This window comes from Diadema antillarum, unplaced genomic scaffold (genome assembly GCF_040938485.1).
Source record: "Diadema antillarum isolate AM-2024a unplaced genomic scaffold, OU_Dant_1.0 scf00000128, whole genome shotgun sequence".
Taxonomy (NCBI): domain Eukaryota; kingdom Metazoa; phylum Echinodermata; class Echinoidea; order Diadematoida; family Diadematidae; genus Diadema; species Diadema antillarum.
Genome location: NW_027271017.1, coordinates 5,136,757 through 5,151,510, shown reverse-complemented (window position 1 = coordinate 5,151,510; position 14,754 = coordinate 5,136,757). Strand labels below are relative to the sequence as shown.

The following is a 14,754-nucleotide window of genomic DNA, read 5'->3' as shown; positions in this document are numbered from 1 at the left end:
TAGCACGGAAACCGATTCGCCCGTAATCAGTTACTAGTTCAGAAGCGCCGCACGTGCGCGTGACTACACGACACACACATGCTGTTGGCAGAGCTAGTACTTGGTACAGGTAGGTGGAAGTATGTGGGAAGGGGATTTCCTGCACTCAACACGTTATACATTATGAACATTTCACTGTCAAGATAGATCGTTGAGTGTACGATTTATTGTACTGTATCTGTATGCATCGTGAGTTTGCAAACAGTGTCGACGAGCGCGAGCTGGTAGCTGTGTTTTCCATGAAAACTACACCCAAATCTTCGCTTTTTCGAACAGTCGATGAGCGTGACTGCCGATGTGTTTATGAGATAATACATACAATGTAATAAGATTAATTTTGCCGATCTATCACGTCCGTATAGTCAGTGTAGGGACAGTGGTGCATCCCGCTACGCAGCGTTGTAAATTATGTCGGCCTTCCGTGTGTCTCGATCTCCGGAGCTCGGAGGAGGACCGTAATATTGAACAGTAAAATAAAACTCCAAACAGACGAAATTCTCCGTCTAACGTTAGCCCTCACTACTCCTACATTATGAGCAAACGTTAGTTGATATCGATAGCTAACGTTAGCTATCGATAGCTAACGTTAGTCAGCTAACGTTAGTTATCGATAGCTAACGTTAGCTGACTTCCCGGCGGCTCCGTTAGCTAACGTTAGCTAACGATAATCTCCGTTAGCTAACGTTAGAAGTGAAACTTATTGTGACGGATACTGTACAAGGGATACAGCATGTACTTTTCTGAAAACTGCAGATTCTCACATTTCATATTATGATATAAAAAAAAAAATACACCATGAAATATGTGTCAATAGGAAGATTTAGTCCTTGGAGTGAACACTGTTCTTGGCTCAGACCCTACACTGTACTGTACATGTATACACAAAATGAGTATTAATTAGAAAAAAAAAAATAAAAAAATGTTACATCCTTGTTTTTTATAGGTCACAACAGATGGTCCTTCCCTCGTGATATCAGCTGGTTTAACCCACCTCTCTTAGCCCACACATACATGTAACTGTGCTGAAAGCAGCACAGATCAACAGTGCCCCCATGTGTTCATGAGCTGCTGCGCTGGGTGCTCTATGTTCAAGAGGCGGCGCGACGGCGGCGTGACCAATCACCCGGTGGCGTCAGTAGACCAGAATGTGCTCCATCCCCGCCCTTCCTCGCTGCTCCAAGAGGATCCACATCTCAGCTACCCCAGCAGCAACAATTCAGCACAAGTGAGGGTGAGACTCGCCTCAACAAATAGTTTCCTTTTTTTTTCATAGACATCTTTTAGAACACTCGCACCTCTAATATCAGAATTGGTTTCTCTTTCTTACTGTAATCCACAAACTGCATCAATGGTTCAGACTGTGTTTCTTTGAAAGATATTGAACGAAAAGAAAAACAGGGGTTCATTTCAGTTGCTCCAAAACTACATTAGCTCGATGTTACAGTGTATGTTACAAGATTTCAGTTGCCTGTTTCTTGTTACATTGCAGTTGCTCTAAGATTTCAAATACATGACAGACATAACTTATTTTACGGTGGCACATGGAAAAACAGATGGACACTAAACAAACATGCAAACACACCAAACAAAGTTTACAGTGTTTTCTCAGACATTAATGTGCATAATTTGTATTCAATTGATGACAAACATTACAATGTAGAACGAGTAGAGCGTGTGACAAAATTGCAAACAAAAAGAAACGATGGAGAGAGAAAAATAAATACCAGAGAAAGCAAACAAAACATAAAATACTGAACATTTTTGTGACTGCTTCAATTTTACAAATACATGTACAAAAATGGGTGTAGCAACAGATGCATGCAATGGGCAGTGGAGACTGCTATCTCATGTGTGATTCTCATTATCAATTCTGTATTATGACATGACAAAGCCATATTTTTGATTGCTTAAATTTGCGTCAAGTTTTCATAATCTGTCTCTGGAAGATATTGCATGGGAGCATCGACTCTTCGTATCTTGCTCAAGTCGATGAAAGCCCTTTCTTTATGTGAAGCATCCATGAAGTGATGCCTTTGGCTTTTCACCTACGGAGTGTATAATGGGAGAATACTGTACACGTGTAGTGTACTGGGAATACACATGTATGATAATAGATGAAATTGTTTTTGTTTCTATTGGGTCGTGAATTCTTCCCATCACAAAGCATGATAAAGATAATGGGATATTGCCTTTCTTTTAAAAGTATAGCATTATTTCATAATAGCATGAAGTCCTAAATTCATAACTTTCATAATAGATGAATCTTTAATTTCATGTAATTCATTCACTACATTTATACATGATTACAGATGTACATTGCACATAACATTTTGTGTATTGCCACATTTTACTCCTCAAAGTGCATGCCAACTTTGTAATACACTTGGATGATGTCAACCTTGAAACCTGAGTAAAATATTTACACAGCATACCAGTTTGCATTGACACCTTTGTATTAAAGAAGAAGAAGAAGAAGAAGAAGAAGAAGAAGAAGAAGAAGAATGAAGAGAAAGATATACCCAACTGCATAGAGTACACTGTATATGTACGTAGATTGTACCTTAATACTATTTGTATACTTGGCCTGCATGAGGTCGAAACTCTAAAATTAATGTACTGTACCCTGTAGGTGCACATCAGTACACAGTACCATCAATTTTGATTTCTTAAAAGCTGCAATTAGCAGGCAAAACCTGTTGGGCTATTCAGAGAAACAAGCTAAAGAATGCATGGGTGCCTTTGAGTTTACAGACATGATAAAAGAAATCATTAGGGTGTGCAATGAAACTACGGTACATTTCATGGTTTGATTGTGAGGTCATGTGTGTTATCTGATTATCATACATACAGCTTTGTACATGTAGTACAATATGTAACAAGAGTTTGAAGGCCAGTCCTCTTTCCCACTATAACACATGAGATTATGTGTACACCGGTGTGAGACAAAACTCTTCTGTTTCAAGCATGTGTATTTCCTCTGAGTTTGAAATCAGAAGAAATCAGGGATCTGGGCTGCCTAAACTTCGATTCCGTCTGACCGGCCATTAATCCCCGCGGAAATGGACGGGAAATCCATCCCCCGAGCAATTCTTCTGACTTGCCAGCGCGCCTCTCTCGATCCATCCATTTCCTCCAGACGAGGCGCCTAATTGCCCGTGGTCAGTGAGATATCAGGGCCAGTGCTGATCTACTATATCTTGTTTCGCCATCCGGCCACATCTGAGTCTTGTTAGCAGGAATTGATTTACGATGGTGGTGTTGCTCAATTAGTCAGGTTTTTTTTTTTTTTTTTTTTTGTGGCGACCACAATTCGGTCATTCTTGAAGGTGAGCAGGAGTTCCGTTGCATTTCAGAAGAATTTGGATGACTCTAAGAGTTCCAACACTCATTTGTTAGCCTCGTATTCTACACACTGCCTACAGCTGTACACACGTATGTGTACATTTACCTGTCATTTCTTTACGTAAAATATGAAAATTTTCGTTGCCCTAGTAATGCAGAACATTTTGTACAGGAAGGATCTCCATTTTGATAGGGCTACTCATACTACAGTGAAGAGATCTAAAGTGGTTATGTCTCTCAGCTATCAAAACCAAGCATTAATCTTTTTTTTTTATGTTCCCCATTATACAAATTTTAGCTTTGTACTGCACATATTACAACTTGTATTTTAGTAAACATTTTTTGTCCGTGGACTTACTGTTATGCGCATGCATTGTAACAGTAAGTTCATGGACAAAAATGTTTTTTGTTTTGTTTTTGGTTGTACTTTGTTTGTTTTTCTTTTTTCCCCATCTGCAATAAAAGTCAAGTCAAATAAAATCTCATTGAATTATATCTTTCTTTTTTTTTTGGGGGGGGGGATGGGGCTGGATGGACAGTTTGTACCTCAATTCTGATTCATTTAGCAAAAGCTGGCAGTGTGTTAAAAGTGATCTCAAAAGAATTATGGGAATTAGCTGAAGTAGCAAGATCTTGAAACAACAGGAGATACAGGTGTATGCATTGCATGATATCTTTACATTTTCCACAGTGCTTTTGTAACTTTGTAGTTCAATCATTGTTTTGGTTTTGTTTTTTGTTGTCGTCGTCATTTTTTTTTTTTCCATTGCTTACCATAAGCTTGAATACCTGTAGGGATGTGCAGACTTATCAGGATATGATTTAGATTGCGCTGTAGCGCCCTCTTTTGCTCACTTGCTGGTATCACTGTGCATGCACTTTATTGATGTGACCCCTGATTCCTTGCCTGTCCTTTTGGCTACAGTACTAAACATTGTTGCTGGCATCGCATAATTTGTCTCAAGTAGTCTTAGAATTTCTCCAAGAGTGTGCCATGTCCAGAAGTTGTAAATAGAGTGATTATAGATTTTTTTTTAAAACACACTTTGCAAGGACTATCACACACATTGAGGGTAATATTAAAAAGTTAAATTATCGTTGTAACAAACTCATTCTGATGTCTTTCTATACTTCTGTCTTCTGTATATATCAAACATTTTTTTTTCACAATATTTTGAATCAGTATTAAGTTAAGGGAAAACATTGAGGCTGTCCAAGTGAGCTATACATGTAGTTCATACAATCTTTGTAGTTCATATAAAATAGCTTTCCTAGTCCCATGATTATGAAATGACTCTCTCTGATAGTTCTTCCCCTTATTCCACTTATGATATTTTATCTGTGTCATAAATTCACTGTTACCTCTGCATCAATCCTGTAGTCTATTGAGTTCTCACACATCCTTCTAAGGCCAGGAAAGTTGTGGTAAAATAGTTTCAAATTTGTGACTAGTTTGAAGCAGTTACCAATCTGTTACATATGCTTAAAATCTAAGGGGTGAATGTCACTTCTGGTTCAAAATATTAGAGAAGTGTTTGGTAAAAAAAAAAAAAAAAATAATAATACAAAATAACTGAATGAATGAATGAATGAATGAATAGATAGATAGATACATGTAGATAGATAAATAAATAAATAAATAGATAAATAAATAAATAAATAAATAAATAAATAAATAAATAAGTAAATGAATAAATAAATTAATAAATTAATTAAATGATAAAAAAAAGAAAGAAAGAAAGAAAGAATGAAGGAAATAAGTAACTAAATAAATTTGAAGTGAATAAATAAATAAAGAAATTGATTAGTTAGTAAATGAATAAATAAAAATGCAGCTCAACATCAACATCAGCCTTTTCAGTTTTAACTTTCCAGAAGGTCACTTTTTATCTTGTTTGCTTGAAGGTGTTTTGCAGGTTACATTTTTTTATTTTATTTATTTATTGATTGATTTTTATTGATTTTTTTTTTTTTTTTTTTTTGGGGGGGGGGGGGGGTATTAAACCCCTTCCCCACCCCTATAAAAAAACATCAACAACAAGAAATGAGCAATTACAAATACATGGGAGCTCAAGAAAATGCAGTCACATAAAAGATTAGGGGAATAGAGTCCCACTCTAAAAAAGCAATATTCTGCAGTGCATTGGTTCTGATAAAAACCATTTGCACCAATCTTTACATTCTATCATATTTGCACTAATTGGTAAAGGAATTTGAGTGCCAATATTCAAACCTTATCTATTTATTTGCAAGTATTCATTTTTTATTTTTTGGAAGATCTATGCAGATTGTGTAGATGAAATTTTAGAACATATTTTAGAATGTTAGATCGAATACATTTTTATTTGTTTTCATACGTTCAGAATTGAGAATAGTCGTATTGATATTCATAGTATGGGTAGTACAATAAAGTAACATAGCCTATAGAAAATACATGTCTCAGGAAGAGATGGATATGAGAACAAATCTAATTTTTTCCCCTTCATATTTGTTTTACCCTCCCCCCGGTCAGCTTTATTCAAAGAGTCTGGAGCTAAGACTAATGGCACACTTCCCCCCCTTCCCTCCCCTCCCCTCCCCTCCCCCCCCCCCCCCCCCCCTTGAGTACATCCACTGTAGCCATCCCGATCCATCCTAGCCGTCCCTCTGCAGTCTGAATTAGCATGTATGCGCGGAGCCGCATAGACACCTGTTCCCTTCAGCTTTGCCGGGAGGTGGAAATTCGAATCACTGTAGGGGAGTGCTAGGATTTCCTCCAGCCAACCCCTTGCGTTCCTTGGGGACCGGGGAGGCCTGGTTAGCTCTTGTCGCCCACCGTTGGATTGGCTAGGAGGCTGATAAGTGCGGTGACAAGATTTTTTAGCAGAGAGAAGAGAGAGATCAGAGAAGGGGGGAGGGGGGAGGGGATATTAACTGAGTTGATGAACTCTTATGCCAACACTGCCCCCTCGTGCTAGAGTCAAGAGTAGTTAGGGGTAAACGCTATGGGCACGCACATGATATGCACAGAGTTCTTCTTTGGTGCCCATGTACATGTACATGACCGTGTGTGTGTGTGTGTCCTAGTGGTCTGCCAAAATTTGAGAGCAAACTGCCAGCTGCAATGCTGCATTGGCTGTGATCAGTCAGCCTAGTCTACCATTCTAGCCTGGTCTTCCTACGACGTCAGATCCTACCATAGTCCAGGAGTGGAGTTCACGCTAGTACACCCTAGTCAATTGTCCAGGTGGTGTTAATTGTACAGTACGCCAGTTTAAAACCACCTCTGCTCTTTGGTTGCAAGACAAATGCAGCCACTGTTTTAAAATATGCATAGAAGTCTTGCATTGATCTGTGCACTGGTTATTGCTCTTTGTCATTTGATTGCGGACAACCAGAAATGATGCCTGTATCATTAGACTAACAAAGTCAAAGTGGATGCAGTTTTGGGGGAGAAAAAGGAATATTTTGGGACACCTGCCCTTGCGAGTCTCGGGGATCTAGAGAAGATAAAGTAAAGACTGGGATGAAATCTCGCGAAGTCACTGAACTCGAAGGAAAAGTGCAAGCAGCAAAGTCTCCTGCATCTTGTTTGTTTTTTTCCTTTGTTGAAGAAAAACCCAATTTCGATTTTTTTTTTCAAATTTAATTGTGACTTGTTTTATCAGAAAAAGGTGATGCTCATTTGCTGATCCTATTTTGCCATGGATGCACATTTTTCTGTGATATATCTGGAAAAGCGGCGTGACTCGGAATTTCCAGACGGATTAACCCCGGGCCACTGAGGCCGCACTTGGGGTTGTCAAGCTTCTTCCAGTGGCATCTGGCCACCCTTAACTGAGATACAAGCACTCTAGCACTGAGTTGCTGTGAGGGGGAGTGGGAGGGATAGAGTAAAGCCGCCGAGACTTGCAAGTCGTGTCGTCGAGCCAGCAGTGGCAGCAATCCCTATCACACAGTACATCAACCTCTCTTGTGCCTCCCGTGGCGGCGTTGTCGGGACCATCTGTGATGCGGACGTTGTGAAGGGGGACGATGTCTCAATCATGTGTCGTGGAGGTTGTTGCGTTCAACTTCAAGGCCCGTGGGGTCATCTTTGCGGTCCACCCAGGGGTAATTCATGACCAACTTTAGCATGCTTGCAGTATTTTGAACAGTTCTCAAGGAAACTACAATATTGAGGGAGACACTGTTCCACTGTTGTACCATCTGAGCCTTTTTTAAGATCTACTGTTTGTGTATTCAGTGATATAGAATTTGAGGAATTCGAAACAAAATTGATTTGTCCTTTTCTTTATCTGCTTTTTGTGCCTCCTTCATTTTAATACAAACGTTGATCTTTGCGTCAAATATAGCCATTTGTATACTGTCTCAATTTCTTGATTTTTATTCAGTTTTGCACATTTTATCCAGGGCTGCCAACTCTCACGCATTTTGGTCCTTTCTCACTCTAAAACTTTATTTCATTCGCATGCATTTCTATTGATCTCACTCATTTTGACTCCTAAATTATAGCATTGGCATATGGGAGTCTCACTCTCAACTAGTTTCCAGTGTTGGCAGCCCTGTTTTATCTCAATGCATTGTATCTTCAAGATCAGTATAAAAGCATGCACACATGTATTCTGAACTTGCACTCATTTGCTACTTAGCAAATGAGTGCAAGTTCAAAATGTGTGCATGCTTTATCCCGACAACCTAGCCCATATTTTTGCTCCACCTGCTTTTAGAGCAGTAACATTTTCTTGTCTCAAGCCACTAGAGGGCATGGTGCCAAAATATGATGTTGCTACAATTTGTAATTAAGTCAGACAAGGCTCTAGGAAGCTGCACAGTTGTCATGAATAACCTTTCTTGTAAAGAGTTCATGTACATACTCTGTAGAATCCGAATTCATTATCAAATGAGACTATTTACAGTGTAGACTTCTTCGCTGTGAATTAAGTGTACACACTCTGATGATTAATGATCATAAATACATGTTTGTGCATTGCTGATGTCCAGTCGCTGTATCAACAGTGAGAGGAGAATTAAAGGGAAGATAAACCCCAAGAGCAATGTGGATTGAGTGAAAGCAGCAACATTAGTAGAACACATCAGTGAAAGTTTGAGGAAAATCGGACAATCGATGCAAAAGTTATAAATTTTTAAAGTTTTGGTGTTGGAACCGCTGGATGAGGAGACTACTAGAGGATATGACGTATGAGTGGACAACGATACAAAGAAAATATAAAGGAAATTCAACAAAAATTCACTTTTCTAGAATTATGAAAGAGCAATGGACCAACCGCTTTCAGAAAGCAGGGGGAATAATTGCTACCCTTAACATATGTCAATATCAAGTTGGTGGAATTTGTAATTTTCATGAAAAATTGATTTTTGTAGTATTTTCTTTATATTTTCTTTGTATTGTTGTCCACTCATACGTCATAACCTCTAGTAGTCTCCTCATCCAGCGGTTCCAACACCAGAACTTTAAAAATTCATAACTTTTGCATCGATTGTCCGATTTTCTTCAAACTTTCAATGATGTGTTCTACTAATGTTGCTGCTTTCACTCAATCCACATTGCTCTTGGGGTTTATCTTCCCTTTAAGTGATAATGAGGTTTTGAATATTGACTGACAGCTGCATTTTTTTGTGTGTGTTTACACACACTGTATAGCAAGATCGTTTATCTTTTTTTTTTTGGGGGGGGGGAGGGGTGATTATTTGTTAAATGATGGAGTGGCATTCAACTTATACTGTTGCTTTATACATCTTCAAGCAAAGTTTTGCAGCAAAACAAGCATGCAGGTACACATGTTCGTTGGAAAAGGTAAATTAGATTTAGAAGTGCCAAAAGTACCCACAATTATGAGGCAGAAAAAGCACAAAAGTTGATGGCAGTATTAGCTGAAATCTGTTGATGGAAATAATTTTCAACTCTGTATGATACTAACAAAATCTAAATTTATGTCCCAGAATGCAGACACTGATTGTGTATCTAGTTTTGGGAACCTGGTTCACATGTACAAACTGTATGTATACTGGTGTACTAGGTTCCCTTGAGGAATGAGTTACAACATGCAAGACCAAGCAGTGTCCTACATGGATATTATGTGGTGTACATGCACAGTGTTATTACAAACTGTATACATAGTCATCTAGGGATTTATGTTCACAAACCACAGTCAGCCACAGGGACCTTGGATTTTATTCACAAGACTCTCAGCATGAAGAGTGAGAGAGCTATACAAAGTTCTGTACATGATACAGTATGTAGAAAGAGGAGAGAGAGGGGGAGAGAGAGGTGGAGATGGCAGGAAATTTGCCAAAATTAATGAGAAGTTCCAACAAGCCAGTAGAGCAGCGACTCATCCTGTGCCGCCGATTGAGATGCCCTTCGCTTTTGCCTGTAGCAGAAAGAAGGGGTATTGGAGTGTGTTTTTTGGCAAAACAGTTGTCTTGAGGATACCATTACAATGGCATCAACAATGATGTCAAAATATATTCTGGCATTCATATGGTCATAATATAGACTGCATTGTAGGCTTATTTGTAATTTCCTTTTCTTCTTGAACTTCTTCTTCTTCGTCTTCTTCAATGGTACAAGGTTTGTAATTATTTTCAACTGTTGCTTTGAATGATAAACAGTGCTTTACTCTTTTAGAGGGATACATTGTACTTCCCCTGGCAATTTCCTTTATATTATTCAGAGATGCCACACTGCAAAACTTCATTTGTCACAACTTTTGAAGGGATTGTAAAGTTTTAGTTACCTGAAACTTTTACTATAATATTTTACAGTTCTGTTTGTACTTTTAAATTGAATTTATGCGGATCTTTAGGTACAATTGTAATCTTCTCCTTGTAAAAGGAGCAGCCTCGCACCATTCATGTTATATATACAGTCATACCCTGACAGATTTACAATGAAACATGACTTGCCCAATTTTACTTCCAAAAATACCACAGTCATGATACAAAAGAGAGTTGGGGCCCACTTCATGAAAGTCTTTATGAGGAACTGTGAAATGGGTAATTCCATTAAAAAGGGTCCCACTAGTTAACGGGATAGTACAGTATTGGTGGACATGAGAATTGGGCTTTTAACTTTTTGCGAGATACAAAGAAAACATGTGTGAAATACAATCAGTACAGAGCATACCATTTTAAGAGGAATTCAAAGTTTATTTGATGAAAATCGGGTTTGGAATGACTGAATCATCCAAAAACAAAGTAAAACAAAACGATCACAATAAAGTGTGGGTCCCACTCTTTATTAGAGTCGCTCTTTTTTGGATATCTCAGCCATTTCAAAATCAATTTTCATCAAATAAACGTTGAATTCCTCATAGAATTACATGCTCTTTCATATTTCATAAGAGGCTACTCATTATCTCACAAAAAAATTTTAGAAACCTGAAATTAGGTCTCGACCAAAACTGTACGATCCTTTTAAATGCCCCTTCTATTTGCTTCATATTGTCATTGCTTAAAAATTACATACCCTAAATCAATTTTACTTCTGAATACTCTTATTCAGGTAAGTATCTTCCTTTTCATAGTAAGATAGAAATTGCTTCTTCAAAGTTCCACATGAATTTTGACAAAAAGTGCAAAATCACAACGTTTTTGGGCAAAATTGTGTGACATTTTACTGTAACACCAGTTAGACAGATTTACAGCTTGTTTGTGGATTAAACTCTCTTTTAAGGGGTCAAAAATGATAAAAGACGAGCAAACACTATAAATATAATTCATGCATCAATTGATACACATTTGCGCACGTAAATCTCAAGAAAGAAGTTTCACGTGTAAGTTTTGGTGTCCCCATAACTGCTTACACGAGAAACCTATAATTTATGAGTGTGGAATCCATATTAAGGACCAGTGTTGAACTGTTTGTTGTTATTTTGGTAGCAATCACATAATTTAAAAGATTTCAAGAGAAAATTGGGGTAATATAGATAAATTTGAAAAAAAAAAGACCAAATTATAATTTTCACTCACGTGGCTTTGGTGTCCCTCTAAATATTACGTCAGGGCACAGTGATAGCTAATTTTTTTGTGTCTTATCACAACAATAATTGCTCCTCATTGGCATATTTTACAATGTAGCTGTGGTTTCTTTGTAACAGGTATAAAAAATTGACCACACTATTAATTTGAAAAAAAAAAGCAAAAATGATATTTGGTGTCCCCCTTATACACAAGAAACATGGAAGAATCTTTCTCCTGGCAAAAAATAGGGGTTGTGTAATTTTTTCAATAGTATACTAGTAGTTAATTTCTTACTTCAAAATAATCACGTCTATTGAAACAAACATGGAACTAGTTTGAAATATGTGGTAAGATGCCAAAATAGATGGTTCACCGTGTAAGGACACCAATGGTGTCCCCTTTACATGGTGAACCAGTTTTTCCCCATACACTGCAATTTGGTATGCTGACTTCCTTCAATTTCAATTCAGAATGTTAATTTTCAGTCAGTTTTCAAGGGACTTACTCAATATGAATGTTTTTTAAAGTTATGTTGAACAAAAATCTGATTTTCTGATTTTATTGGCAAAATAGGCATGTCACAAAGTGGGTCCCTATTTTATGGAATTACCCAAATGGATTTTACTTCTCTCTGAAAGTCTCTTGTATGGTTACTACTATGAGTGACTTTGGCCATTCTGAGATTTACTAAATTCTGTCTGTGATGACTATCATGTGATGACTTCATGAAATGGACCCCTGGTCAACAGATTAAAGAGGAAATCCGCTCCTAAAATAAATAAACTTCAAAAGAAAGAGAAAAATGTTCCCTACAGAATGATACGAAAATGATGAAAATCAAATTTAAGAGACATAACAAGGAAGATGTGACATTGTGAAATTTCACATTTTTTTTTGAAAAACATTTCTTGACCAGTCCCTGTGAATATTCGAATTAGCAAGTTGATGATGTCATGCTCTCACAATTTCTTAAATTCATTTCATGTGTAGAAATGACAAAAATCTCACATTTCAGAGTTCTGTGTAGAAAACTTGTCTTAAAACCACCCAAAATTAAAAAACAAAAAACAAATGTTAACTCTGATATATCTTGGTACAAAGTATATGAGAACATGCTTTTACTTGTATTAGCTAAACTAAATAAAAGAAAAAAAAATCCAAATTTCATATAACATACATGAAAAATTGAGAGGGTATGACATCATCAACTTGCTAAGTAATATTTATCATATTTATTTGTACAGCTTGTATGTGTATTTTTTATGATTAATATCATACAATGTAATATATATATATTATAATTTATTTATTTTTTTTTTGGGGGGGGACATTTGCATCGATTTGTATAGGCAGCAATATAAAGTGGTTTTACTGGAGATGTGTTGTGGCATTTGGCCAGTATTACACAAGAGTGCTTGTCCTGTTTAAAAATTGGTGGACTTTGAGTCTAAGATGTATTAGCATTCCCCTTTCTGCTTCCTACAGTATTTGCCCCTTTGTTCACGAAAGCTCTTGGTGTATATAAAGACTTGAGAAGTCGGGATTGGGGCTCTTCAAACAGATCAAGTCTTGCATACTAAAAGAAAGAATGAAAGGAGGGGGGGAGGATGCTCTCTGTATACAGAGCGATGTGTCAGAAGGTCCTATCTTTCAATCGTAGAAAGACTTTCATAGTTCACTATCAGCCCAGCAGCATTGATGGAGGCACTTCCGTGGGACGACGAGAAATAACATGCAAAGCCCAAATGTCAAAGTAAGTGTGATATCAAACTGTCGTTGCGCTTTCGCCTTATGACTGATTGGACGAGTAAGACCCAGTGTGGAGTGATGGGTTTCCTCTCTGGCTTTTTAGGCCCCTTCTTGAGTTGGCAAGTTCCCCCCTTCTCTCTTGCTCTCTCTCGGCTTTACCAGAACCAAGGGTACATGTAGCTCAGAACCCCCTGTACATGGTCCGTTCGTCCGTGTGGAATTGGCCACCATGGCAGTGTTGACTCGCGATGAAAAGAGTCGCATAGAAAGGGGAAGCTGTGCCATGTAAGAACAGTGTTGCGGGACCTTGTAGCATGATTTTTATCGCGGCCAAAACTGAAACATGCACAGAATATGTGCTTTGCCCCCCCCCCCCCCCCCCCCCCCCCCCCCCCCATCTGCGTGTTTTCAGATCAGGGAAATGTGATTTATTTCAGGGCTAATGTGGCATTGCCCCATCTCTTGAACTATAATACATACACCTGATCTTTGTCTGAGATAAACTGTACCGCGGATTTCAACCCCGTCAAAGTTGTCAATATTAGATTCTCTTTATTACAAGCAGAATGCATACAAGTCATTTACGTGTTTACATTAAACTAGTTGATAGAAACTGCCAAGTGGCTTTTCCTTTTGTGACACATTCTGCGATGAAAGAAAGATAAAAAAGTTAGAAGCCTTATATAATGCTTTAAACTATAATTACTTACATGATTTTACTGTGAACCATCTGAAGTACATGAACACTGTGTATTTCAATGATACGGTTGTACCGCATTGTTACATATGAAGAGTTTGTTCGCAAAAACCGGTATGTCCATTTTTGAAGATTTTGAAGTACTGTACGGTCTCTGTCATAAAGTACAAAATAATACCTTTTAAATGATATACAGCTGTATTGGTCACTACATTATAAAGGTATATTTTTGAAGTTATGGTCAAAAGAAGCAAAAATGTTCTTATTATTCTCCTTATTTTTCTTGACCTTTAATCACAAATATCTCCATTTGGCAAATATGGACTCATCGGTTTTTGCGAACAAACTCTTCAATATACCCGGTAATGTTATTAATGTATATGATGTTCAGGATAAAATGCCTGTGAAGCCATTTGAAAAAAGTAATGTAAATGCAGGCTTTATGAATTAATGTGCCATACATTATGTGGTTGACAGTACAGGGAAGCACATACAATTGTACCTATTTTAGTCATGTGTTCATCTTCGTGCCAGCACTGATGAAGAGAACTTTCCAACTTTCCTACTTGGAGGGAGAATGAACCTTGTGGGTCGACAGCCCGACTGAAACTCTCACTCTCGTCTTCTCCACCACGACCCTCACTGACCCCGTAAGCAATTTGTACCCATCCTGTTATGATTCAATTCAAAACTGGAAGCTTGCGCCCCTCCAGGGGTGGATTTTCACCACCTTGGCGTTTCCGTGCTGGAAGAGGGGGGAAACGGAACACCAATCAAAGGGGACATACCAATGGAGGGGTGGGAATTATTTTTATCATAATTTCAGCTCTCTGAAGTTGTCTATGCTCTGTTTGTTTTGCCTTTTGTGGTTAATTCATCAGAGAGAACTTTGGGATACTGAATTAGGAAGTGTGATATATTTTTTCCCTTCTTCTATTTAAAGAAATACAGTATGATCCACA

At 37.9% G+C, this 14,754-nt stretch overlaps 1 protein-coding gene across 1 annotated transcript in view; it reads left to right on the top strand.

Annotated features, from left to right (window-relative positions):
• The first annotated feature begins 1,065 nt into the window (after positions 1-1,065).
• The window catches only part of LOC139720417 (integrin beta-1-binding protein 1-like), a 30,844-nt gene continuing 17,155 nt past the window's right edge, over positions 1,066-14,754 (top strand). Inside the window, exon 1 of the mRNA XM_071631778.1 lies at positions 1,066-1,270. Coding sequence (XP_071487879.1) covers positions 1,100-1,270 — 171 coding nt within the window. The 5' untranslated portion in view covers positions 1,066-1,099. The remainder of the gene's footprint in view (positions 1,271-14,754) is intronic.